The sequence below is a fragment of the Herpailurus yagouaroundi genome, unplaced genomic scaffold (assembly GCF_014898765.1).
Source record: "Herpailurus yagouaroundi ecotype Mexico unplaced genomic scaffold, PumYag 77, whole genome shotgun sequence".
Lineage (NCBI taxonomy): Eukaryota > Metazoa > Chordata > Mammalia > Carnivora > Felidae > Herpailurus > Herpailurus yagouaroundi.
The window spans coordinates 72180189-72206962 of NW_024412388.1; the positions used below are offsets into that span (position 1 = coordinate 72180189).

At 43.1% G+C, this 26774-nt stretch overlaps 2 protein-coding genes across 6 annotated transcripts in view; both read right to left on the minus strand.

Annotated features, from left to right (window-relative positions):
• The window catches only part of MCOLN2 (mucolipin TRP cation channel 2), a 57728-nt gene extending 51623 nt beyond the window's left edge, over positions 1-6105 (minus strand). For 2 of the 5 annotated variants that reach the window (XM_040470813.1, XM_040470807.1), the window contains exon 1: positions 5972-6105. In XM_040470813.1, the coding sequence (XP_040326747.1) occupies positions 5972-6048 (77 nt within the window). In that variant the 5' untranslated portion in view covers positions 6049-6105. Of the gene's footprint in view, positions 1-4380; positions 4402-5300; positions 5490-5516; positions 5620-5971 lie in introns of those variants that run through there. The other 3 variants (XM_040470809.1, XM_040470810.1, XM_040470812.1) reach the window with 3 other exon arrangements.
• Positions 6106-8719: 2614 nt separating this feature from the next.
• Positions 8720-26774, minus strand: part of MCOLN3 (mucolipin TRP cation channel 3) — a 31331-nt gene continuing 13276 nt past the window's right edge. Inside the window, exons 5-13 of the mRNA XM_040470823.1 lie at positions 25654-25738; positions 25478-25574; positions 21153-21252; positions 17219-17331; positions 16987-17136; positions 13276-13377; positions 13044-13166; positions 11770-11976; positions 8720-10025 (exon numbers count right to left, since the gene is read on the minus strand). Of these exons, the coding sequence (XP_040326757.1) occupies positions 9891-10025; positions 11770-11976; positions 13044-13166; positions 13276-13377; positions 16987-17136; positions 17219-17331; positions 21153-21252; positions 25478-25574; positions 25654-25738 (1112 nt within the window). The 3' untranslated portion in view covers positions 8720-9890. The remainder of the gene's footprint in view (positions 10026-11769; positions 11977-13043; positions 13167-13275; positions 13378-16986; positions 17137-17218; positions 17332-21152; positions 21253-25477; positions 25575-25653; positions 25739-26774) is intronic.

A 26774-nucleotide genomic window follows, 5' to 3' on the forward strand; every position in this document is an offset into this window, starting at 1 on the left:
ACAATGATATAGAGTCTAAAACACTGATAGGAAATTTTGAATTAAAATTATACTGAAAAGGCTTGCTCGGCCAAGACATGTGAGAGTGTTTTAGGTAATTTAGTTGCCTGGTTTGCTGAGAGAAACCCTATTTTGTTTCAATTAGTATTCCCGAAGTCTTTCCAAAGAATCAACTTTTCAGTGAATTGTTATCATGAAAACTTGGAATCCACTGGGGAGAGAGAAAATGAGAATCCTCCTGGAATCCAAGTGCAAAAGTAAAACTTAGACACATTTAAAAAATAAAATCGGTCGAAGCCTAAGAGAGATTTTTTAAAATATGATTTGACATACTTTTCTAAGGATGACACAAGCCAATGTCAGAAGCCAATGAAAAAGACTGACAGATCTTAACACAAACATTTAAGATTTTGAAACGTTAAAAGACAGAACGGGGAAAAAGTCTGCAATCTATTGAAACAGCCAGAAGTTTATGACCTATTATCTGTAGACAGCTCCAAGTTATGAGAAGAAAAAAAAGACAACCTAGTGTAATAACAGGCCAAGGATCTGAACACGACAGTGAAAATTGAACAGCAACGAAAATGTACTAACAGCCAGATTGGTGAAAATCTATCTTAAGTTTCATTTACCAAAACTGAGAACAAGCCTGTATTGATGGAAATGTACATCTTTGAAGGGCACTCAGGCTCGGTATCCAGAAGAGTATCTGTGATCTAGGAATCAAACCTCTGTGGATTTGCACAACAAATGCTTAAAACTGAGTGAACTTCAAAATGTGTTTTCAAAGGGGGTATGAGTTTTTTAGAACAAGTGCCGGTCAAAAAGATGACTACAAAAATGTTCACTGTAACCCTACTGGCAACATTGTATTGACCTAAAGATGTCTATGCATATTGTTAATTCTTTTAAGTTACGAAATAAATATACTGAGACTCCATTTTTCAAGTCTAGAAGTGCATAAACCAGAAAGGAAAAAAAAATCTTGGCACTCTTTTGCAGTAGTGTCACATATAATCTCAAATTTCTTTAAGTCCTCCATATTTTCTTGATTTTTGGTGATTAACATATGGATTCTTGAGTTATCATGAGTTAAAACAAGTTATGTAAAAAAGGAATCTAATAACACATGCCAGGTAATCCAGTATTTCTCTGCCTGATGTTTGTGTGGGAGATAGAAAGTGGGGAAGTCAGGCAGAGACTAAATTTCACTGTGTTTACAGCAATGACCAGGCTGGCCCAGGGAGTGAATGTCACAGGGCAACCTGGCAGAAGGCTTTAGAAAAATCCCAACAATATACATCTGTTTTTTTTTCTTCCACTCCAATTCCTATAATGAACTGATTTTCTCATGATTTGTGCTGAGAGAGAGAGGGAGGCAGAGGAATGGATCCAGATAGCTGATGCTGTGGGACTTCCAATAAAAGGAAGTCAAGGAGGAAAGAGAAAGAGAGAAAGAAAGAAAGAAAGAAAGAAAGAAAGAAAGAAAGAGAGAAAGGAAGGAGGGAGGAAAGGAAGGAGGGGAAAAAGAGAGAAACTCTGGTTACTGTGTAAGCATAGCTCTCAGGACATAAATGACATGGTCATTCTAATCCTGAGAAGCACTGGAGAAGAAAAACTGTAGGGCTTTTCATTTCCCACTGGAGCCACCCATAAAAAATGTGCATGCTACAACTTTCAGGAATTTCCCTAAAGACGACCGACCATGCCACCCAGTTCCTATAAAATCCCCTCTCATCACCACTTTGCTGCCTCTGGCCAGCAAGAAAGCAGAAGTAGGGCTGCACATTTTTAAAGTGCTGGTTCTGAACAAGTCACGCCCCCTTTGAAAATCCTGACCAATCAGCTCTCTAGGTCAGAGACAAGTAAAGCAAAACTCCATTTCTTAGCAATACAGGCTTCCCAAAGCACTTACAGCTGGAGAAGATGAGAGGAATCACGGCAGCCTTCACATTTGGCTTTCTCTAACATTTCAACAAAATCCCCATTTAACGGGGTCATGCTAATGACTCTCCCAAAGGAAAAGGAAAATTAAAAGCCATAAAGCCATAAGTAACCACTTTCTCCTCAAACCACTGAATGAGTTTACCTTATTCTTAGACAAGCCCACCTCAGTGTCAGCTGGGGAATCTCTAGGTTCACCCTATCTGTGACAATTCCCTCTAGCTGCTCTAGGTGATATAATTTTTTAAAGCCCACCATTTAAATTATGGGTCTTCTGGAATTACAGCAAGGACAATTTTTCAGAACCTTTGGCTTCGCTAGTCACCAATTATTGCCTGACAGATGTATTCAAGGAGAGATAACAGAAGACAACCTTCAAAGGAGAAGGAAGGAAACCATCCCCCTATTGAGGGGACAGGAATATTGGCAACCTCCCTCCCCCGCCTCCAAAGCTGTCTTGTCACACCAGGGAAAAAGAGGCAGGGGCCTAAGGTCAAACACAGTAGAAAGCTCAGCTAGAGATCATCTAAGGAAAATGGGAGGGGCCCACCCCCCCGCGCAACACCCCGCCATGATTGCCAAAGCAAACAAGTAAACAAACAAAAACCTGGCTTTAAACATTTGATCCTGAAAAGAATATTACAGTTTGAGTAAAAAAGAACGAAGTCTGGAAATAAAATTTTTCTCTATGAAGCCCATAATCATGATGTAAGAGCTCACTGAAGGGTGATCTCATTCTTCAGAACTCACATGTGGAACCTAGACTCCTGGCTGTGGCTAAGAACAGCCCAGCCTCAGCTAGAGAGATCCCACTTTTATCTTTCATGGCCAAAAGGGTTTTCTTTGGCTGCTAATTTTACTTTGAAAACTGTAGCCACAAGAAGTCACCTGTTTTTCTACTAAGTTTTTTTTTTTTAATTTTTTTTTCAACGTTTATTTATTTTTGGGACAGAGAGAGACAGAGCATGAACGGGGGAGGGGCAGAGAGAGAGGGAGACACAGAATCAGAAACAGGCTCCAGGCTCTGAGCCATCAGCCCAGAGCCCGACGCGGGGCTCGAACTCACGGACCGCGAGATCGTGACCTGGCTGAAGTCGGACGCTCAACCGACTGCGCCACCCAGGCGCCCCTCTACTAAGTTTTAAGAACTGTCTTATCCTGGGTTTCACTTCACATCAGTGAAGAGACTGAGCCTGAAGAGATTAGCTTGTGAATATGATCACTGCTGACTTTGAGTTCTCTATTCTCTGCCATTCTGTTCAAAATTTGTCTCCATTACTCTTCCTCCTTGCTTCATTATGAGTTCTTATATTTATTACTCTGTTGTTAAAAACACTTTTTAAATTTTTGTAATGTTTATTTTTGAGAGAGAGAGAAAGAGAGAAACAGAGCATGAGTGGGGGAGGGGCAGAGAGAGAGGGAGACACAGAATCCGAAGCAGGATCCAAGTTCTGAGCTGTCAGCCCAGAGCCCAATGTGGGACTTGAACTCACGAACCGTGAGATCATGACCTGAGCCGAAGTTGGGTGCTCAACCAAGTGAGCCACCCAGGCACTCCAGAAACAACACTTTGAATATGCTCTTCCTTGGGAGAAAAGAACATGGCCTCCTAAAACACTGCAGGATTTACCGATTTTTAAGTGTAGGAGATTAAATCAAATTGGCACCATTATGTTGACCCCTGCATGGCAACGCTCAGGAGAAGAGTGGGAAATGTGTCTGGTTTTTTTTTTTTTTCTTTTAATATTAAATACAATTTATTGTCAAATTGGTTTCCATACAACACCCAGCGGTCATCCCAACGGGTGCCCTCCTCAATGTCTGTTTTTAAAGCGTCCAGGCCACAGCCCTGGTTTAAGGAAGGTCTGCTAAAGGAGAAGGGCAAGTTTCTGGTAGTGGGAGCTTATTTGACGCAATGTGAAGTATGAAGAGGAAGATGAGCTAAAATCTTGAGACTGTTGACTCAAACGGAAGAAGCTACTGGATTCCCCCCAGCTTGGGCTGTTTGGTTAGCACATCACAGAGGTGGTGAACATCTCTCAAAAGTGTGAAGCCCACGTCCCACCTCTGCAGAGAACAATGCAGCCGGTCCCTTGAACATCAAACATCCGAATTCATATCTTGACAGCTAGACCACCTTTCCCATGCCCTCTCTCGATGACCCCTTCTTCCATTCTCAGTTTACAATGACACAAGCCTCTGTTTCCCACTGGTCCTGCACAACCAGGATATACAGATTTCAAATGTAAATCCCTTCGAAAGCTATTTGTGTGCACGGCCAAGTGTGTGTCCTGTAGTGTAAGAATGGGAGCCTCTGGAGATACTCCCTGGATATGATACAAATGGTTAAGCTGTGAAGGAAACGTGCTAAGAAAAATACCGGACTAAAGACTTAAAACAAACAACAACAACACAGATTATATACATCACACCCACCGTAAGCACAAGCCTGTGTATCAGTCCACGCAGAAGACAGTAAGGAAACCCGGAGTCCGTGTGCTCCCCACCTTTTAGGACAGGGCTTTTAGAGCTAAGGCAGTGGAAGAAATGTATCACTTCTGCCCATCTGCCCCATTAAAAATCGACATTTAAGAGAGATGGTCATTTTGGTGTAACATTTGCATGTATCCAGTCGTCAAAGTTGTACCACAGTTATGTCCTCTAATTCAAACCTAGCCTTTCAAAGGTCTTAAAAAACATATATGTATGTATATAAATATATATACACACACACACACACATACACACAATGTGTGTATATATATATATACACACACATATACACATATACACACACACACACACACACACCACGCTTGCTTGGAATTGAAGTCATCTGGACAGCCACCAGAGATCAAGTAAATTCTCTTAAAGTCTGGCTTTCCTTGCTAGCATAAGTCCGCTTGTAATACTGAGAACGCCATGCAAGAAACGCAGGAGAGTCTCTCCACTATTTCGAGAAAATGTAAAGGCCACCACTGGATTTGTTTTGTGAGCAGAGGGGGAGCCAAGGCCTGCTGGTACTCACCCCCCGGGCTCGGGCTCAGCCACGCAGCTGGGTGGTGGCGGCTTTGACCACGGAGGCGGGGCCCCTCGGCAGCGCCATCCGGCTGAACTGTGCGCCTTTTCATAAAGGTAGAGGAATTGGGGTTAACCACACTGTAACCCTCCCACCTGAGGAAAAGGCCTGTTTGTTCCGGAAGGCACAGCCCAGCCTTATTTAACTAACTGCAAGCAGCTAATATAAGCACGCCCAAGGCAGCAAGAAAGCTCTAGTCTAGAACAGCAAAGCCATCCATTTGATGAGAGTTCCTCCAGAATCCGACATCCTGAAGGATACCACTCAGGCGCCTCACCTGACGGTTAGCCTGAAAACACCTGATCCTCTCTCCCGCGTCCCGGCCTGGGGAAACCGATAAGGCTGCCGGGCCACGTCTCCGCCTTCAAAACTTTCCACGGCTTTGGGGATTCCGAGCAGGAAAACCCGTTCAGTGCACACGCCTCTCAGCCCTCCCGGGCACGCACGCCTTCCCTAAAGTTGGAGCCCTGCTAGGCGGGCTCCCTTCTCTTACCCTTCCTGCAGCCCCCCGGGGCCCGCAGACCCGGGCCCGGGGGTGGGGACGGCGGGGCGCTGCTCCGGCCGCGCGTCGGCGGGACCGCAAAGCTGAAGTGCGAGCCGGGAGCCCAGCGGCGCGTGGCCAGGCGTTCCCGCCCCGCCTCCGAGTCACCACCTCCGCCGCGTTGCTTCCCTCCGGGCAGCGCGAGCTGGGAGGTGGGCCCCGGGGTACTTTTTTGTCCACGTGTAAACCGGCGAGCCTCTCCGAGCCCCGGGGGGCTGGAGGCAGCTTAGCAGAGACAGGCGGGGGCGGTGGGAGAAGCAGCGGAGTAGGGACGCTCGAAGACCCCAGGATTTGGAAAGCAGTCCGGGGAGGGCCGGCGGTGGGGCCCCCGGGGAGGGCCCGCGGAAGGCAGGGGGCCCCCAGGACGCTCCAAGCGGGCGGGAGCCGAGAGCCGCAGGGGTACTGACCTGTGGCGGGGCCCCCAGGACAGGCCTGACGCTCCGTTCCACGCCGGCAGGTCCAGAGCCTCCACGCCGGAAGGCATGGTGCTGCCCCTGTGCGGCAGGAGGAGGAGACCGAGGGTGGGACGGCTGCACCTGCCTCGGCCCCGGGGTGCCGACCCCAAGCTCCCGCGCTGGAGTCTCAGGTGTGCCGGGCGCTGCGGCCAGCCCGCTGCGCGTCCGGGGTGTCTGCCGGGAGGTCCGGCTAGGGAGAAGCGCCTTCTAAAGGGAACCCGACTGTGGAGCGCTGGTGCCGCCCGCGCGCCCTCCACACTGCCCCCAGGCGGCGGGGCCGCGCACTCCCTGCTCCCCGCGACCCCAGCCTTTTTTCGCTCCCTCTTGTTTTCTGCACCCATTCTGCGCATTTCTGCAGTCATTTCTATTTTGATGCGTTCAGGACACACTCAGTGCCAAGCCGAGTGCTGGGTACTGTGGACACCAGCATAAGAAAGACATGGTCCTTTCCTCTGGGACCTTACAAAAACTGGCAAGCTCATTCGGTTAAGTTCATTCATTGGAACGTGTTTGTATTCTGAAGTGTACGATCACAAAACTCTGGGACAAGAGTCATGTTTCGGAGATGTTAAAACTACCGACGCGCAAGGGAAAGAAAAACGAATCGCCTTTCGCTCGCGTGGGGGAGCTTGAGCGAACCCCCTGCTCGGGGAGTACGTGTCCCTGTGACCCCGGGAGGGACAGAGGGGCGGCACAGACTTGCAGGACCCGAGCGTCGGGACTCTGTAAGCCTGCGCTCGCAGCGGCCTCTGCTCTTCCCTCCCAGAGCACGAAAGGTAGGGGAACCGGCCTGGGAAACGAGGCATGAATCTTAGAAGGTGGGGGTCTCCGGCATTTGTCCAAATGTCATGTTTCTGCTTTGGGTGATATTGACTTGGCAGTTTGCACCCGGCCAACAGCCTGTTTTCCTGGGAGCCCTCTTCCTTCTTTTCACGTGATAGCAGCAGCAGAGAAAGTCCGACTTCCAGGAGATTTGGATCAGCGAGTGTGTAAAGGTTTCTGGGTTTAGCGAAGGCAAAGAATATTCTGCCAAGTAATAATTTTAACGTGCGTCTTCAGGTAGATGTAATTGGACAGAATGATGCAAACAAATATACATAATTGACCCTCTTCTGCAAGTCGCTTTTAAGGCAAAAATGACTTAGAGTCCCTTTAATCGAGGTGCCCACTGAGTGCAGACAGGCTTGGAAGATCCCGTTTACCCAGTTAGTACAGTGCCCGCAGGTGGGTGCAAGGGTGGTGTGGTTAGGTTCCTTTTTATAAGAAAACGAGAGGAAATGGAACTCTGTGTTCTTGTGGGGAGGATGTGGACCCCCTTGAAAAAGGCAGACGGTGACTTGATTGCAGAGTGTTGGAGGAAGTATATGGAAAGTAGGAAACATTATGTGTGTATGTATGTACACAATTTTTATAGTAAAGAATTTCCAAGCCTTTAATTCAAAGAAAAGCTTGCCATGAAGGAACAGCCCTATTCACTTCAAAATTCTAGCACTCCACCAGGGACAACAATCCCTTTAGAAGTGGACTGTAAACTGGAATAACTTTTTTGTATCAGCAAACTACCCAAAATACTGAAGTTTTAGAAAACTCCAGTAGAAATTTTAGAACTTCAGTAGAAGTTTTAGAAAACTTCAGTATTTCTACTGAATAACTTATCAGTGGGTAGTTTAAAAGAAAATTCATTGTTAACAGTGCATTTATTAAGAACATTTACCATGTGCAAGGGCTCTGTGCTTCAAGGGGCCAGGAGTTACCCTGTGTGCCCACTAGGTTCGAAGGTTGATTTCCATGTTATCTCACTGAACACTCAGCACTCTGTGTACTGTCATCTGCTTTTGAAATGAGGAAATGGGTTCAGAGAGGTTTAAGTTGCTGCCCTGAGGTCACCCACACAATTTGTAGTAGACCCAAGATTTCTATTCAGATCTTTGAGTTTCCAAAATCTTTATTCTCACTACACTGCTACACTGAGAGAGATCTAATTCACAGTCACTGCCCTTGAATCACTTTCCTGATCTGGAGAAGTTTCCCTCGTTTCATAAAGTGGAAAAGACATACATGCACATAATAGCTATAATTGGTGATGCACACATTACTGACAGGTCTAAAAGCATTATTTTATTTTTTTTATAAAGGCATTATTTAAAAAAACAAACGGTAAATAAATTCTTATCAAATACTGTAGGGGAAGAAATAGTTGCAATAGGGAACTCCAAGTAGCTCAAATTTTTTTTTTAATTTTTTTTTCAACGTTTATTTTATTTTTGGGACAGAGAGAGACAGAGCATGAACGGGGGAGGGGCAGAGAGAGAGGGAGGCACAGAATCGGAAACAGGCTCCAGGCTCCGAGCCATCAGCCCAGAGCCCGACGCGGGGCTCGAACTCGCGGACCGCGAGATCGTGACCTGGCTGAAGTCGGACGCTTAACCGACTGCGCCACCCAGGGGCCCCCCAAGTAGCTCAAATTTTAATGTGCAAGTGAAACACCAGGGGATCCAGAGACTTAGATTTTCCATTTCTTAAAAGCCATAAATACTGCAAGAATAGCTTATACTTATTATAAAACCTCAAATTTCAATGCCTGCAGTCATTATTATGATCCTCATTATATTAAATAATAAGACTTCAGTGTCTCAAGGCTATCTTCATTTAGCCCTTAAAATTAAAAATTAACAAATCAGTTTTCTTTACAAAAAAAAGTTTGCTTTGAGAAAACCTTTATTGCACATAATTAAGTTCATTTCTATTTGAATGAACAGCACACAAAACAAAGATACATGTTGTAAAAATCCCTAAAATTCCAATCAGCAGTATCCAAGGAATGTAGACTTTGTTCTTCGTCTTTTAAGGCATACATTTTCTACTTATTTTTAAGTTATGACCATAATTGTTTTTTTAAGGTTTTTTTTTTTTTAAGTACTTTAATGTTTATTTATTTTTGAGAGAGAGCACATGCATGAGCTAGTGGGGGAGGGGCAGAGAATGACTGACTGAGGATCCTTGAAGAGGGCATTGCACTGACTGGAGAGAGCCTGAGGCAGGGCTTGAACTCACAAACTGTGAGATCATGACCTGAGTCAAAATCCAGAGTCAGACGCTTAACCCACTGAGCCACCCAGACGCCCCAAGAGAAGAATTTAAAATCCGATGATTAGGGATGCCTGGGTGGCTCAGTTGGTTGAGCTACTGACTCTTGATTTTGGTTCAGGTCAGAATCCCAAGGATTGAGCACCACATCAAGCCCCATGTATAATCCCACGTCAAACCCCAAGTTGAGCCCCATGCTGAGCATGGAGCCTGCTTAAGATTCTTGCTTTCTCTGTCTCTGCCCTTCTCCCCCCCGTGCTCGCTTGCTCGCTCTCTCTTTCCAATAAAACATAAAATTAAAATAATAAAATAAAATAAAATAAAATAATTACTGATATATACCAACCACTTCCCCTCTCTCTCAGGGATGAACCCCAGAGAGTGGTCAAGACCAGAGTTAGTGAGTTTTATGAAGTCAGACTAGGCATTGTTCTCCACTGATGACACAATCAATCCAGTAAAAATAGCTGGAAGCAAGAGTGTAAGAGCTGAAGAGGGGGATAGAGAACATATTCTAAAGCTTATGGCAAAATAAACAAGAAATAACAAGAACCCAGTGGCTTCTCTCATCCAAGTTAATTTCAAAGAATAAACCCAATATAAAGCTGCAAAAGACATTAAATATTGCTTTTAAAAATATAAATAGTTCTTGATAAATTATAGCCATTGGTTTGCTCAAAGTAATAGTCTTCAAATATACTGTACCTGATCTTAAAATACCCATACAGTTTCCCAACTCAGCTATATATTATATATCCCTCTAGAGCACAGATTAGTCTGATAGCTACTTTTTACAACAGCAGAATATAGAACCTGGAGGGTCGTCTTCTAATCTGTATTTTCCAGAATTGGGTAGATCTTTGCATTCTGCTATAAATGTACGAAGTTCAGTCTCTGGGAAGCCATCTTGTTGGTAATGCTACACAGAAGAATTAAAAAAAAAAGTTCTCATTAATAAGTCCCTTGAAAACAGCTTTATTCCACATTCAAAATGGATCATTTGTCAAGGGAGGGAATCTTTCTAAAGGGATAATTCAGTCACTTTCAAGTATTTTCAGGGAGATGTAGCCTCTAGAGACATTCTTAGGTTTAGCTAAGGAAAAGTCAGTCTAGAATTCTGCAGTGTCCTCCTGGGCTCTCTTTTATGGGTCTGGCTCAATCCAAAATAGGCATGCTGAATCTAAGTCTGAGCCATCCTTCCAGGAAGAATCCATTCTATATACCCTTTGGGAGTCTCTCTTTCAGATAGACAGGTTTAAGGGTCTTGTACTAACATCAGTTCAGGGTCTAAGATCTCTAGAGCATGTCCTGACCAGAGAGGATCAGCCATCACTTGCCCACCTGACAGGTGCTTTGGGCCCATGGGAAAAGGTAAACACCTAAACTGTGAGTCTCAGACTTGTATCATCAAGAGTTGTTAACTAACATTACTACCTTTGAGACCTTGGCTACCACCCTTGAATAACATATAGTTCTCTGCATGAAGAGCTGAAGGCAGTGAATTTTTAGAGCACAGTGGGGCAGGATTTAGACAGGTACAACTATATTCTTTCTCAGTGGCCTTGGTGACTCTAAGCACACATCTGCCAAGCAAGTATTAATAAAGACAATCAGTTTCTGAAATCTAAGTCAGTAAAAATGAAGTCATGGCCCTGGCTTCACAAGCAAGGTATTCATAATTATCAACTCATCAACTCCTACTAACCCTCTCTTTATCCCCGGGGCCATTTATATGATATCATGTTTCAGTACCCCTTCTCATCCCCAGAAAGTCCCCCAGTGGAAGTGTCTATGTCAATGGTATACCTAATAGTGTAAGGTTATTAGAAATTTAAATATATAGCGATATTTAGCCTGCTTTTCCATATTTCAAAGGGCTCAAAATAACTTTTAAAATATCCCATGTGAGGGACAATATAAATAATAGCTTTTCAAATCAGCTTTTCTAACACATATAAAGCTTACATGGTTAGCACCTGACATATCAATCCCCTCACTCTTCTGGAGATCAGGCCTCAGGATAGTCCCAGGCAGGTCCTTGCCAAGAGTCTGGGTTCGGTCACAGTACACTCCAAACCAAGAGGTTAATTTTTCCTTATGAAAATTGGATTTTATTTTATTTTTTAATTTTTTTTTCAACGTTTATTTATTTTTGGGATAGAGAGAGACAGAGCATGAACGGGGGAGGGGCAGAGAGAGAGGGAGACACAGAATCAGAAACAGGCTCCAGGCTCTGAGCCATCAGCCCAGAGCCCGACGCGGGGCTCGAACTCCCGGACCGCGAGATCGTGACCTGGCTGAAGTCGGACGCTTAACCGACTGCGCCACCCAGGCGCCCCGAAAATTGGATTTTAAATGGTCCCCATCAAATTTTGAAATGCCGCATGTTTCACTTACCCAATGCCTACTGGTCTTTATAATTCTAATACGAGTTTAGAAATCTCGTTTGAAAAAAAAGCACAATTACTTAGAGACAAAACCTAAAATATTCTACAAACTCAAATTCTTCATTTCTGTTTCTCAATATCCACAATTGAAGTCTTTCTTTTCCACCTTGAAAAAATTAACATTCTAGCTGTTCTCCTCCCTCTTAGGTACCATATTTTATTGCCATTCTACAAGTTCTGGAAAAATGCTGCTACTTAAGCTCTTGATGAACCTACCTTAATTGTTTCATATGTATCAGTGATCAGTGCAATGAAAAGACTTAAAATCATATATATAAAGAGACTGATGAATGAGTAGAGGTAAATTCTGCTAAACAACCAGACCAAATAACTTTTTTGCTGCATTTTTGCAAATGTGGCAAACATATCATCTCCATTTATCAGAGAGAAAAGGCACTCGGAGACCATGTTCAGAGAACGGAACTGGAAAAAGAAAAGAGAAAAAGTTCACTTTATTTCACATTCCTTCCCACTGGAGATTGTTCATGACACTATACTAAAAAATAATGGACCAGGTATCCTTGTAAACTATGTAGTTAGCCTGCAGTAATTACAAGCATTTGCTATGTGATACATGCAACCTGTATAATGCCTACTGTTTTTCCTGAACAAGCAGCTCCTTCTTTGTCCTCCCCTTCAGGGGAGCAGCCTGAATTGAAGCTGCTGGTTTGCACCCTCGGCGCTTTTCTGAGTCAAGTCTGACCATTCCCTCTGCCTACATGGAAAGAGATCCTAGAAACACTTATGCAGAGATACCCAAGTCCTAACCATGCATGCTCATACTTCTCATTTTAAAGTTCATTCCATTTGGGATAATGGTATTATAATCAGGACTGACTCTGGTAACAAAAAAAAAAAAAAAATGCATAGATTTCTTCAAGTTCCTCCCTATACTCCCTTTTTAATAAAATCACATTTGCAAAAGTCTTGCCTAAAAAGCTGACTCTTTATTTTTAAAATTTTTTTTAACGTTTATTTATTTTTGAGACAGAGAGAGAGAGACAGAGCATGAATGGGGGAGGGGCAGAGAGAGAGAGGGAGACACAGAACCGGAAGCAGGCTCCAGGCTCTGAGCCATCAGCCCAGAGCCCGACGCGGGGCTCGAACTCACAGACCGCGAGATCGTGACCTGAGCCGAAGTCGGACGCTTAACCGACTGAGCCACCCAGGTGCCCCAAAAGCTGACTCTTTATATTGATGAATCAAGTTGTCTTATCTTGACCTCATAGGTGGTAAAAAAATAAATAAGTAAAATAAAATAAAAAAAGACATAATTATCTGATATAGTCCGCAAAAGGAGGTGAAGTAGCTGAGTGAATCAATTATTCTCTCAAGTTGGTCACACCTTACCAGTTCACAAACATGGCACCAGATATACGACCTTCGACATTTTCAGGCTGAGTCACAAAATAGAAGGAGCTCATTTTAAAAGAATAACTGGCACTATTTTAGGAGCTTGATAGTAACAGGAAAACGTTGTTTATTGGTACCTTATCATGGTAAGGCCCCAGCACAATCCATCCACAGAAGCAATAGCCTAAATAAATCATTGCGGCACAGCAACAGAACCTGATGACATTGGGCAGCGCTGCCTGAAGGGTCAGAATAAGGAGCTAGGAAAGTAAGAGAGGCTGTTAGAATCCCCTTGTCCCTCAGCCAAAGCAGTGCAATAACTCTGAAAGACAGGAATACCAACAGCATGGAGATCCATGGAATCCTTACGTTGTACTTCTGAAAGAAACCGAGGTATCGAACGACTCCGAGCCACACGAGCATGGTGGAAGTCCCAAGAAGTATGCTACAGACGTCATAACTTGTTAGACTCTAAAACAGTGGAAAAAAATAACCAGATTATGTAACAGAAATTCATTGGGACAAAAAATATTTGGTTGCGGGGGGGGGGGGGTTAATAGAAATCAATCAGGCAGTGTTCTAGGTGCCAAGGACAAAGAAGTGAACAGAGAGACAAAATTTCCTTCTCTCCGGAAGCTTGCATTCTAGCGGTGGGAGAGGGGAGAGATAATAGAAATAAATTAATGAAACTCTCAGTACATTAGCAGATAGTTAAGTGCTGAGAAGAAAATTCAGGGGAGGGGAAAAAGAATGCCTCCAGGGTTGCATTTCAAAAGGAGTTGCATTTGAACAGAGACCTGAGGGGAGTGAGAGAGTGCCAGCCAAGCAAAAAGCTAGGAGAGGAGTGTTCCAGGCACAGAGACAAGCAAATGCAAAGGCCCCATAGCAGGAGGGTGCCTCAAAAGATGGAGAGTCCAGCTGCAGTGAGCAATAGGGGAGAGTACAGAGTCACAGAGGTGAGGGGGTAGGTAGTTTAGAGCCTCGTGGGTAATTTAACACCTTTGTATTTTACTCTGATAGGCTGGGGAGATTGGAAAGCTCTGAACAGGATATGGTTCCATTTGGCTGCTATGGTTAAGAGCAGACTGTCCAAAGAGTGAGAAGGCAATTGCAATGATAGAGACGAGAGCTGACGGTGGCTTGGACCAGCCTAGTAATGATAGAGGTGATGAGGTGATTTTTAAAGGTAGATTGATAGGATTTCCTCTTGGATTAGATGGAGGGAAGAAGGGATTAGTCAAAGAAGAGAGTCAAGGATAAATGTATGGCTTTTGTCTTAAGCACCTGAAAAGGACTGCCATTAACTGAAGTTAAAAAAGCCATGAAGAAGCAGGTTTGGCCTGTGGAGGTGGAGATTGAGATTTGGGGTGTTCTGTTTTTTGTTTTGTTTTATTTTGTTTTTAATTCAAGTTAGTTAACATACAGTGTAGTCTTGGCTTCAGGAGTAGAACCCAGTGATTCATCTCTTACATAGGACAACCAGTGCTCATCCCGAAAAGTGCCCTTAATGCCCATCACCCATTAACTCATCCCCCACCCACCTCCTCTCCAGCAACCCTCAGCTTGTTCTCTGATTTTAAGAGTCTCTTATCGTTTGCTTCCCTCTGTGTTTTTATCTTATTTTTCCTTCCCTTCCCGGATGTTCATCTATTATGTTTCTCAAATTCCACATATGAGTGAAAGCATAGGATATCTGTCTTTCTCTGACTGACTTATTTCACTTAGCATAATAACCCTCCGGTTCTATCCACATTGTGGCAAATGGCAAGATTTCATTCATTTTCATTGCCAAGTAGTGTTCCATTGTATATGTACACCACAGAGTATGTTAAATTTGAGGTGCCAAGCAGACGTCCAGATGAAGATATGAAGGTGACAACTGAATATCTGAGACTGGAGTTCAGAGAAGAATTCCAAGCTCAAGACACAGATTTAGAAATCATCGGCAGAGAGGTACTATTTAAAGCCATGGACAGGATGAGAGCACCAAGACCGTGGCAGAAAAGAAAATATGTCCAAACATTGCACCTTGAGGCCTTGTCACTTTAATAGGTTGGAGAGATGAGAAGGAACCAGCAAAGGAAGTCAGAAGACCAGCCTGTGATTTAGGATGGAAACCAGGTAAGTGATAGCTCAGGGGGAAAAGTGCGCCAACAAAGAAGGAATGCTTGCAGTGTTAAAATCTGCTGATGGGTCAAGATGAGGATAAATAACGAATTATTGGACTCAGCAACACTGGAGGTCATCGGAAGGAACATTTTCTGTAGGGCGGTAGGGCGCCCGGATTGGAGCAGATGTAACAGAGAATAGGAGGAACAGAATTAGAAACAAAGGTACCTACGCTTAAGGTCTTTTGCTATGTAAAGGGGAGCCCAAAAAATAGGGAAGTAGCTGGATAGAGAATAGGTTGAGATTTTGTCTCTTATCAAGGAGAAAGAACACACATACTATTGGGAATGGCACGGTAGAGAACAGGAAACTGATGATGCATGGGCAAAAGGAAGAAGAAAAGCTGGAGTTAAGTTCTTAGGTAAGCAAGGGGGGGAGGGGGGTTGGCATCTGGGAGGCACATGGGGTTGGCCATGGAGAGTAGCCAAAATAATATATCCACAGAAACAGAAAAAGCAGAGTGTATGGACATTGATGCTGGCAGGTAGATAAATGAAGTGGAGAATTTCTTTTTCTTTTCTTTTCTTTTTTTTTTTTTTTTTTTAATCTGTGGTTTTGTGAACTAGGAAAGAAGGTCATCAATTGACAGTGAGGATGGGGCAGGGGTTTTAGGGTTTCCAGAAGGGATAAAAACGTGCAACGATCATCTGAAAGATGGGGGAGTGAACGGCCTAGAAAAATGTAAAAAAGATTGCTGGACACCATTAAGAGCTCGATGAGGTTAATGATAGCTGAGGCTGGTAAAAATAAAGATTTGCTGCATATCTCCTGTGCTCCTTTCTTTTTGTTCCCTAGTCCAATGATAGGGACTCCATATCATCCTAAATCCATTCGCTCCTTCCAAGGAGCGAACATGCCTGGGCTGTTTTCCCCAGCTCCCTTGCAGTTAAATGTGACTAAACGCTCTCCAGTGGGATGTGAACAAGAGCAAAGACTACCAAGACTGCCAAGGCTTACCAGACTGGAAAAGCTACCGTCTCGTGTTGCCCTTCCCTTCCCTTCCCTTCCCTTCCCTTCCCACACACGCTGCGACCTGTTCCCGAGGTGACCCAGGATCAACCGCACAATTTGGGCTCCAGAGAAACTCAGTGGCAGGAACATGGGTCCCTGACTGACCGCGTGGAGCTGAGTGAGTTGCCAACCTGGGAAACCCACCCTGACTATTACATGAGGGAGAAGTACGCTCCTATCTCATCTGAGCCATTGCGCGTGGGGCCTCTGACCGGGAATCTCAGTCAGCAGACTCCCCCAGGTGGCTCATCCTCACACTCAGTTGAAGCCAGGGCTAGAAAAATATAAATTTGCACAAGGTCAGTTTGAACAGTATCAGGTTTTTTAAATTTGATTTTTGCTTTGGCGGCGGTGGCGGGGGTGGGGGGGGGTGGTGATTTCTAGGCTGGGTTAATCCTAACTTAGAATGGAAAATCTTGTAGCTTATCAACGGGGAAAGTAAGAAAAAGGCAGCAACTGTCATCACTCACACAGTGGTAGCCTGGCTTCACTTTCACCCAGGGCCCTATTCTTTTTGTTGTTGTTGAAGATTCTAGCATTTCTTGTGAAAACAACAACAAAAAAACCCACCTCTTACCTTCTTTACTTGGGGACATCTGAGAATTCTCGGGCGCACCCCTAGAGCTCAGATTTCATCAGTGTAACATGGAGTATTTTTACCAGGTACCCAAATGCCTGACTCAGAGGCTTGTATATACCTTTGAAAAACTCTGCCTAAGAGATTGCCTGAGTAGACTTAAGAAACTTACTGTTATCGATTTTAAGTTTACTTAACACAATGTTTGAAAGAAACCATTTACTCTGCAAATTCTCACATTCCGAGAAAATATTAGTGCCAATCTGATACTAACAATGGCATAAATAGTAAAACAAAACAAAACAAAACAAAAACCACTTTACCTTAGCTTGGATTTCCATTTTCAGAATTGATCCAATAATTGTCAATATGTCACTAATAATAATCATGATGTACCATCCATTGACGAATTCCATTTGATCAGAAACAGAAACTTCCTTCTTGTAATGGAGGAGGAAAAAATTGACAAATTCCTTTAGGGGAAAGAGGGAGGCACAGTGAATTTCTCAGTCAATTACAATGTCCCCAGCATTCCTAGCAAACAGCAACCCCTACCTGCTGAAGCTGAAGTCCTGTAATCACAGATCGGAGGCACAGGATTAAGGAAGCCAAGCATATCAGAATAACAAAGGCATCAAAGATCATCATGTAGTGAGTGTTCTTCTGAACTGGAAGGAAAGAGCATTACCTGCTTATACTGTGGGACATTCATATGGTGACCTCTACTTTTTTTTTTTCTTTCATTTTTAGCCTCATTTCTTTTAACTGCTGCATGGCATACCACAATATAGACGCATACTCTTTGTAAAGACACTCAGGTTGCAATCTGTTTTTTCCTGCTACAAACAATTCTTCGAGTCCTCTCTGCATGGGTGCAAGTGATTCTTTAGGCGAACGAATATCTAAAGGCGAAATTGTTGGGGTAAGGCATATGCATATTTCTAAGAAAGAAATTCTAAGAAATTGCCCTTCAAAAACATCTTGCCAGTTTACATACCTACACACATCTCCACGTCTTCTCCACCATTGTATATTAATTATCTTTTATTTTTGCCAATGAAAAGAGCAAATCTCATTCCCAATGACATCTTTATCAGGTATTAAATTACTGTAGGTATTCAAGTCCTTATCTTACCCTTTTGATGTTTTTGTGTGTTTTAATGAGTAAGACAAATACCTCTCATTAGTGTTTTATTAGCTATTCTTACTTGTTTTTTTCCCCCATATATTCTTGAGGATCTGATTGTTAAATTCCAATAAAAATCCTACTGGTACTTTTGCAGGGGGGTGGGGGATCATGTCACATTCATAAGTTAATTTAGGGAGAATTGGCATATACATGATGTTAAATCTCTTGTCCAAAAATATAATGTGTTTCCCATTGATTCAAGTCTTTTTGTTTCCTTCAGAAGCATTTTCAAATTTTATCTGAACCCTTCACACGGCTTTTTAGAGTAATTTAGATAATTCAGACATTCTTTCCACAAAGACAACAAAGAGAAAAGGTCCTGGTAAGTGTTCTTCCCATTAGTATGTAAGGAAAGTTAAAAGGCTTTCTTTTGGGGGTGCCTGGGTGGCTCAGTAGGTTGGGCATCCGACTTCGGCTCAGGTCATGATCTCGCAGTTTGTGGGTTCGAGCCCCACATTGGGCTCTGTGCTGACAGCTCGGAGCCTGGAGCCTGCTTTGGATTCTATGTCTCCCTCTCTCTCTGCTCCTCCCCCACTCATGCTGTCTCTCTCTGTCTCTCAAAAATAAAATAAAACATTAAAAAAATTAAAAAAATAAAAGGCCTTTTGGAAATTACTACTGCCATCAATAAGAGATCTTTAATTATAAGCCTTTGGTCTTTTGTCCTTAATACAGTCAGCCTTCCTGCACACCCTATTAAAACATACCTATCTGGGTATAGAATATTCACCAAGAACCCACCGTGTGGCAGTTTTTCTAGATGCTGAGGATACAAGTGGTGAACAACACAGGCCCCCGACCTCGGGGAACTTCTGTTCTACTGCCGGGAGACACGCAGGGATGTAAACAAGGTACATGAACAAAATGCTTTCAGACAGGAGTAAGTGCTGCGAAGAAAAGAAAGCACCATAGCTAACGGGTAGTGCTACGCCACCCATAGTCCTAAGCACTTTGTAGGTATTACCTCATTTGATCCTCACGGCAACCCCAGCAAGCGGGGGTGTGATTATCCCCACTGGACAGGTGAGAAAATGAGGCACACAGAGGTCAGGGGAATTTGCCCGAGGTGATGCAGCCAGCAGGTGGCAGCACCAGGATTCAAATCTTTGCAGTCTGTCTCCAGCCTCTGTCACTCTAGGTTAGTGATGCGTGGCATCCCTTGGGCACTGTTAGGAATGCACTCTGGCCCCACCCTAGACCCGCTGAGTCAGAAACTGCATTTTCACAAGCTCTTACAGATGACACTAGAGCTCAAGAACCACGGCTCTAGAAGAAGCACACGGCTGGTATGGGTGGTGGAGGGGAGAGGCTCATTCGTACAGCATGATAGGGGCCAGGAGGTCTCAGGTGAGACCTGAGTGACAAGACTGCCCCCTACTGGTAAAAAAAAAATAACAAGCACTTAGACTAGTTCGGTAATGGGGCGCCGGGGTGGCTCAGTCGGTTAAGCGTCAGACTCTTGATTTTGGCTCAGGCCATGATCTCGTGGTTCATGAGATCAAGTCCTGCATTGGGCTCTGCACTCACAGTGCACTGTGAGTGCAGAGCCTGCTTGGGATTCTCTCTCTCACTCTCTCTCGGGCTCTCTCTCTCCATGCCCCACCCCCAGCTCGTGTGTGCTCTCTCTCTCAAAATAAACTTAAAAAAAATCTACTGAAAAATATTCAGTAATAAAACATCCCATTAATATTGGCCAAGGGGCATCTAATTGTTACTAAAATGTCTAAATCTACTTTAGAAAAGCTTAAAAACTAAGAAACAAGCATTTGAGAGAAAGCCTGTGGCAGATACTTTCATATACTCTCATGCTTCCTATTCTAAAGTTTGTGGAGAAGTATTGCAATGTTTACAGATAACAAAACAACTTTGTGTTTCAAATAAACAATTCTGTCATTGAAATAAAATTGTGATTTAAGAGCCTCATATATTTGAAGTACCTAATAGTGAAAAAAAATACTAGAATGAAGAAACTTCATGTCATTTTTTAAAAAATTTTTTTACATTTACTTATTTTTGAGAGAGAGAAACAGAATGTGAACAGGGGAGGGGCAGAGAGAGAGAGAGAGACACAGAATCTAAAGCAGGCTCCAGGCTCGGAGCTGTCAGCACAGAGCCCAATGCGGGGCTCAAACCCACGAACCGCGAGATCATGACCTGAGCCGAATTCGAACATGCAACCGACTCAGCCACCCAGGTGCCCCCATATCGTTTATTCTTAATATCTCATTACTGCTTCTGACCTTTGTGACTCAACCAGTAGTTACCCCTAAAGCAATGATTTTCCAAATGTGGCATGAGTAAGGGTGACCTGTACATTCCTAGGCCCCAGCCCAGACCCGGGGACGGCCTTGCAGGGAGCTGGGGTGACTCTTTCGCTCGCCAGAATCTGAGAATCCCGGACCTAATCATTAGGTCCAACACAACATACCAAAGGGGCTAGAAAATGAGATAAATTCTTTATAGTCCATTTTCTGGTTCAGCCCCAAAATTCTCAGTGGTACTCAGTCTATAGTTGAATTCATGTCCATATTTCCAAGAATGTACCCTTTCTTCATGTGGTTTTACTTTTTAACCTATATAGAAGCTAAATATAATGTGAGGGATGCTTCAGGGTCAAATCTTTCCTGATGTCTCTCTCACTGTATGACCAGGGGCACCAAGATTCACTTCTAAGCTTTAGTTTCGTCATTTGCATAAACAGGGATGCTGCCTATCTCAAGGATAGTTTAAAAATATTAAAACGCTGGGATGCCTGGGTGGCTCAGTCAGTGAAGCACCCAACTTCAGTTCAGGTCATGATCTCACAGTCCGTGAGTTCAAGCCCCACGTCGGGCCCTGTGCTGACAGCTCACAGCCTAGAGCCTTTTTCAGATTCTGTGTCTCCCTCTCTCTCTGCCCCTCTACTGCTCACCCTCTGTCTCTCTCTCTCAAAGATAAATACACATTTAAAAAAATAATAAAAATTAAAATATTAAAATGTAGGAGGAAGCCCTTATGTAGTAAGCACTCAATAAATATTAGGTCGGGTATATGTGATTTTCTGCTGGGGGGGTGCGTGCATTTTTTTGTAAGAACTGGGCCAGTGAGGACACATGTAGAAGTCAGCAAAAGTCATCTCAAGTACTAATAATTTATGTCTTGCCTGGAACATCAGATACCTACAATAAGTTGATCTATTTGCAGAGAATTAGGGACTTGGCAATGTTCCAGTTGTTCCCTTTGATGCTCCACATATCCCAGTAGTTTAATAACCCTTTTATTTAATAACCATTTTGAAAACTAGTAAAAGTCGTCACTTACTTGATCCTGATACGTGCCAGTCTTTACATTCTCTGATGGAAATGTCGTTATCTAAGCTTATCTTAATCCTTCCACTGTGGGCCTTATTGTCAAATGTTATCTGTGAAAAACAGGAAAAGGGTCAAAAACATACCTATGGTTTTTGAAGCCAAGATGTCTCTATGCATTAATTAGGACACAAATCTTTCAGGGTGACAGGATGCCCACCCAGATTCTCATCCCCGTGTCAATGCTAACTCTGTTCAACTTTGGGAAGAGCCCTTTTTTTCTTTGTGAAATGAGAAGGTTGAACAAGGTCTTCTGTTGAGAACTTTTGGTCTCTAAAATCCTGTATTTCTAGGATAGTCTTCCAGCCCTGGACAACTTATAAAACAGGAGAACTTCTCTCTCCTTCCCACTCTAAGTACCTCAAGATGCCCTCTTGGTATGAACAAGAGCTGGTCCAAGTGAGCTTTTCCCTCCCTCCCTAGGGACTCGGCGGAGGATAGTTTATATATATATTTATTTATTCATTTTGAGAGAGAGAGAGAGAGAGAGAGAGAGCGAGAGCACGAGCAGGTGAGGGGCAGAGAGAGAGAGAGAGAGAGAGAGTGGATCCTAAGCAGTCTCCCCACTGCCAGTGCAGAGCCCGACGTGAGGCTTGAACTCACAAACTGCAAGATCATGACCTGAGCCAAAACCAAGTTGGACACTTAACTGACTATCCCAGGCACCCCAAGGGATAGTTTGTTAGTGCTGTTGCAGTTCTTACAAACACAGAGGTTCATTATTTCAGGCTTGAAACATTTCGGGTGGCGCTTCTCTGATTTTCATTCTGGGCCTCATTTTCATCCTTACTCACTCTAGAACCATATGTATAAAAAAAAGGATGTGGTGACAGGGAGCCGACAGCCATGTCCTGCTTCAGGGATCACCATTTCAGGACACTGGGCACCAAGTAGGACAAAGCCATGTCAGAACACCTTCCCCAGTCTGTCTTCCCCTTCCGGCTCTCTCCCCTGTCCCCACGCAGGGACAGGGAAAGCAAGACAAGGAGATCAGGTGTGGGTTTTGTTTGTTTTGCTTTGCTTTTAGTGCCTCCTGTCTCAAGTTCTAAAGAAAAAATATTTTTTTCAAAAGTCTGTCATTTAAATGAGTTTTACTGAAGCTTCTTCATGCGGGGTAATCAGACATTACTGCAGATGTAAGGCTTCAGATAAATTTAGTGAGTCTGATCACTCTGTTTCTCTTCATGTTGGACTGCAAGCTTCCAACAAATTAGCTAAAAATAATATCCAAAAGACACTCACTCCAGGCAGAACCCAGGCAGAAAAAGAGAGAAATCATATTAATAATCACATGTAATTAAAAAAAAATTTAATGTTTATTCATTTTTGAGAGACAGATAGAGACAGACAGTGACGGGGGGGGAGGAGCAGAGAGAGGGAGACACAGAATCCAAAGCAGGCTCCAGGCTCTGAGCTGTCAGCATAGAACCTGATGCGAGGCTCAAACTCACTGACCGTGAGATCATGACCTGAGCCAAAGTCGGACACTTAACTGACTGAGTCACCCAGATGCCCCAATCACATGTAATTTAAATGGTCTAAGCACTCCAACTAAAAGGTACAGATTATGAAGTTGGATAAAAAAACAAGAATTAATTCTATGCTGCCTAATAAGAAACCCTCTTTAAACGTAAGACAAATAGGTTAATATCAAAAGGATGGAAAAAGATATACCATGCTAACACTAATTAAAAGAAAGCCGGAGTGGTTATATCCACATCAACCAAAGTAGATTTTAAAGCAAAGAATTAATATTGAGGTAAAAATTGCCACTTCATAATGATGTAAGAGTCAGTTCATCAAGTTAACACAAGAATCCTAGATGCCTGTGGACCTAATAAAGAGCCTCAAAACACATGATGCAAGAATGCACTAAACCGCTATGAGTGAATGCTAATGCCCTGCTTTTACGTTCTAACCAAATTACAGACATAGATAGGAAAGGTTTCATAAATAGCTGTTGCATGAATCAAATATCTGTTATATACCAGATACTTAGGGAGATCCCTTACATATCTCATATATATGCAGTATACTAGATAGATAGGTACATAGATACATAGATACATAGATACATAGATACATAGATGTCTTGGCAACAGCTTTGTTAGGTAGGTGGGCATTAATTCTGTTTTACAAATGAGAAAACTAGGACTCAAACCAATTAAGTAATTTGCCTAAAGTTACATAGCTAGTAACTGGTGAGCTATAATTAAAATCTAGGCTTGCCTGATTCCAAAACTCCTGCATTTTATTTTATTTATTTATTTATTTATTTTTTTGTTTATTTATTTTTGAGACAGAGAGAGACAGAGCATGAACGGAGAGGGTCAGAGAGAGGGAGACACAGAATCCGAAACAGGCTCCAGGCTCCGAGCTGTCAGCACAGAGCCCGACGCGGGGCTCAAACTCACGGACCGCGAGATCATGACCTGAGCCGAAGTGGGCCGCTTAACTGACTGAGCCACCCAGGCGCCCCAAAACTCCTGCATTTTAAATTAGGCATATACTGCCCCAGTTCATGTTTACTTAAACCATAAAGTTGCACTAATTGCTTTTATCATTAAACTACCCTATAGGGTGTAAGTTCTACTACAGTTCTGTGAAACACACTGCTAAATCCACCATGCACAGGGAGAGCTTGGGATGAATCTGCAATAGTGGCAAAAATATAACATCTGCATGTGACTAACCAGCCAGGTTGCTCTCCCCACTGTATTGAGTCATGGGAAAGAGTCTGCATTTTACAAATGTTTCATTCATCCATTCCACAAATATTTGAAGCACCTACTGTGTTCTTTGAGGGATGAAAAAAAATTAGGAGAATGACTCCTGCTTTCAAGGAGCTTTCAATCTAGCTGAGTTGATAAAAATCTAGACAATCCTAAAACAAAGGAGAAGGTGGGTGAGCTCATACAAAACATAAAAACAAAACCAAAAATAAAACTTTGGAGTTGCGAGCACAGAATGTGTCCCTAACTGAAGCATCGTAAAAATGGTCCCTGAAGAAGGTGTCAGTTGAACAGAGCCTTGAGGATGATAAAGCTTCTGAAAGTACCATTTCTCAGTTCAAGAGTGGTACAGGACTGGGGCACCTGGGTGGCTTAGTCAGTTAACTGTCTGACGGTTCGGATCATGATCTCACTATTCATAGGTTCGAGCCCTGCATCAGGCTCTGTGCTGACAGCTCAGAGCCTGAAGCCTATGTAGGATTCTGTGTCTCCCTCTCTCTGCCCCTCCCCTCCCTCACACTCTGTCTCTCTCTGTCTCTCAAAAATAAATAAAATGTTAAAAGAAGTAAAAAAAAAAAAAAAAAAAAAGAGCGGTGCAGGAGGTGGCAAGAGAGAGGAGAAAGAAGAGACAAGACTATGGATAAATAATAGCTCAATTAAAAAAAATCAAGTAATATTGAAAATTCATAACCTCCTGGTTAATATTAGGATCAAAATTTGTAGCCTAACTCAAAATAGTCTCATAGTATTTGTGCTTTTTCCTTTAAATGATATGCATAATGACTAGTTATACTACATTCTGAAATTTCTTTAAAAAACTTGATTTCTCATAGCCAGTTGTTGAATATCATGGACACAGCTCTGGTACAAGCTATTGCTGAAGTCATAGCAATCTGGATCGAGTGAAGGCAAGCTGCATCAAATGCTGTTCAGCATATGCCCCAGATAGCACTGGGGTACTGACCCCGAGCCTCATGAAGAAATGAACTCACCTGGCAGGCATCTTATGTTCTCCAGAGAGCGTTAATAGCGCCATTGGCAACTGGAATATGCAGAACAGAGACGGGCCGAAGGGGGAGAAGCCAGAGCATTCAGAGGCAGCCCAAGGAAGGCACTGTGACCAATAAGCAAAATGTGCACACATCTATGGCGAGGAGACTCAGCGGCAAGAACCCTTGGCAATGGCCATACGCAGACAGCCACAGACTGCCAAGAGCCAACTACACGGGACCTACGAGTCTCTACTCCTTTTGTATTTGAACACCCACCCTGTGCCAGGCACCGTTCTTGGGACTGGAGACACTGCACTGAACAAGGCAAGGTCCCTCCCCTCACAGAACTTACACTGAGGTACAGAAGATAGATAATTAACAAGTAAATGACCACAACAAAATAGAGCCAGCTCTACCAATGCTTCTTCTATGCACATTCAAGTGGAAACATCCTATATATTTGATCATGTTTCAATACAAGTAGATGAAACATGTAACTAAATCAAACAGTTTTCCTTCAGACAGGGGCCAAATTCAGCCCAGCCCACACTTACAGTCAGAGTAAAGTCGTAACAGTCAGGGAGCTCGTGATGACGAATGGTCTGCAGATTAATGGCCTTCAGTTTAAACTGCAGCTCCACTGTTAGGAGTCTAGGAAACAGAGGAGCCTTTAGTGCAGTGAAAACATGCACACACAAATATAAGTTATACTCCCATCTGCCTCCCTCACCTGTGAAAGTCCAGTGTTAAGTTGAGTTTATTTTCTTCCAGTGTTCCAATGTGAAAAGGTTCATCGGGCTCTACAAAGAAACATTCTGCCATAGAAAGGAACAAAACATTCTGTAGATAGCCTAAAATAAATAAGTAAAACTGCATCTTGAAAGGATAATACATTTAAGACTAGATTATTCAGATTCTACTATTCTTCTGAATTAAGATTTAAAAGCCAAAAGTCAGTACCCCTTAGTTACAATGAATCATTTGTTTTTCAAGACACGAGTGGATGGAGGGCAGAAGACATGAATTCTGTCTCATGAGTCTTCTGTAGAATGCTATCTTCCTTCCTGAATCTGGAAGCCTAAATTTTGAGTCCCTTCTCCCTTTTTTGTATCCTAAGCATAAGTTTGAAGAACTTGGAGTACTTAAGACAAAATTGTCTAAGTTTAAAGGATCTATTTTTTTAAATACTATTTTCCCCTCTATACTAGACTATACTTAAGGGGGGGAAAAAAAAAAAAGGAAGACATGGGGCACCTGGGTGGCTCAGTCATGTAAACCTCTGACTCTTGATTTTGGCTCAGGTCATGATCTCACAGTTCATGAGTTTGAGCCCCACATCGGCAGGGATCCACACACTGGGCTCCACACTGACAGTATGGAGCCTACTTGGGATTCTCTCTCTCTGCCCCTCCCCTGCTTGCTCTCTCTTTCTCTTTCTCAAAAACAAACAAACAAATAAATAAATAAACAAACTTAAGAAAAAAAGGGAAGACAGCATTTTAGAAGTTTTCACTAATCTGTACTGTAATCCTTTACTATCCTTCTCCAAAAAAACCTCCCAGTGGCTGTTGTTAAGAGTACTTGAAAATTTAATGTTTTAGGTACAGACTGTAAATAGAACTTTGCTAATAAGAATAAGCCACTGTATTCTAAACTCTGGTTCTGGTTTCTCCTTGAAATGACCCACAAAGATACTAAATAGTGAAGTGCAGTTGAGGGGAGGGAGTTTTATAGACATCGCAAATTTGCAAGTACAACGTCTTCTAAGGATAGTATAAGTCTATGTAACTGGCTTATCCAGCATAAGAGGCAGTGCTATATAGAGGTCAAGGATATAGTGGCTAAGAGCAC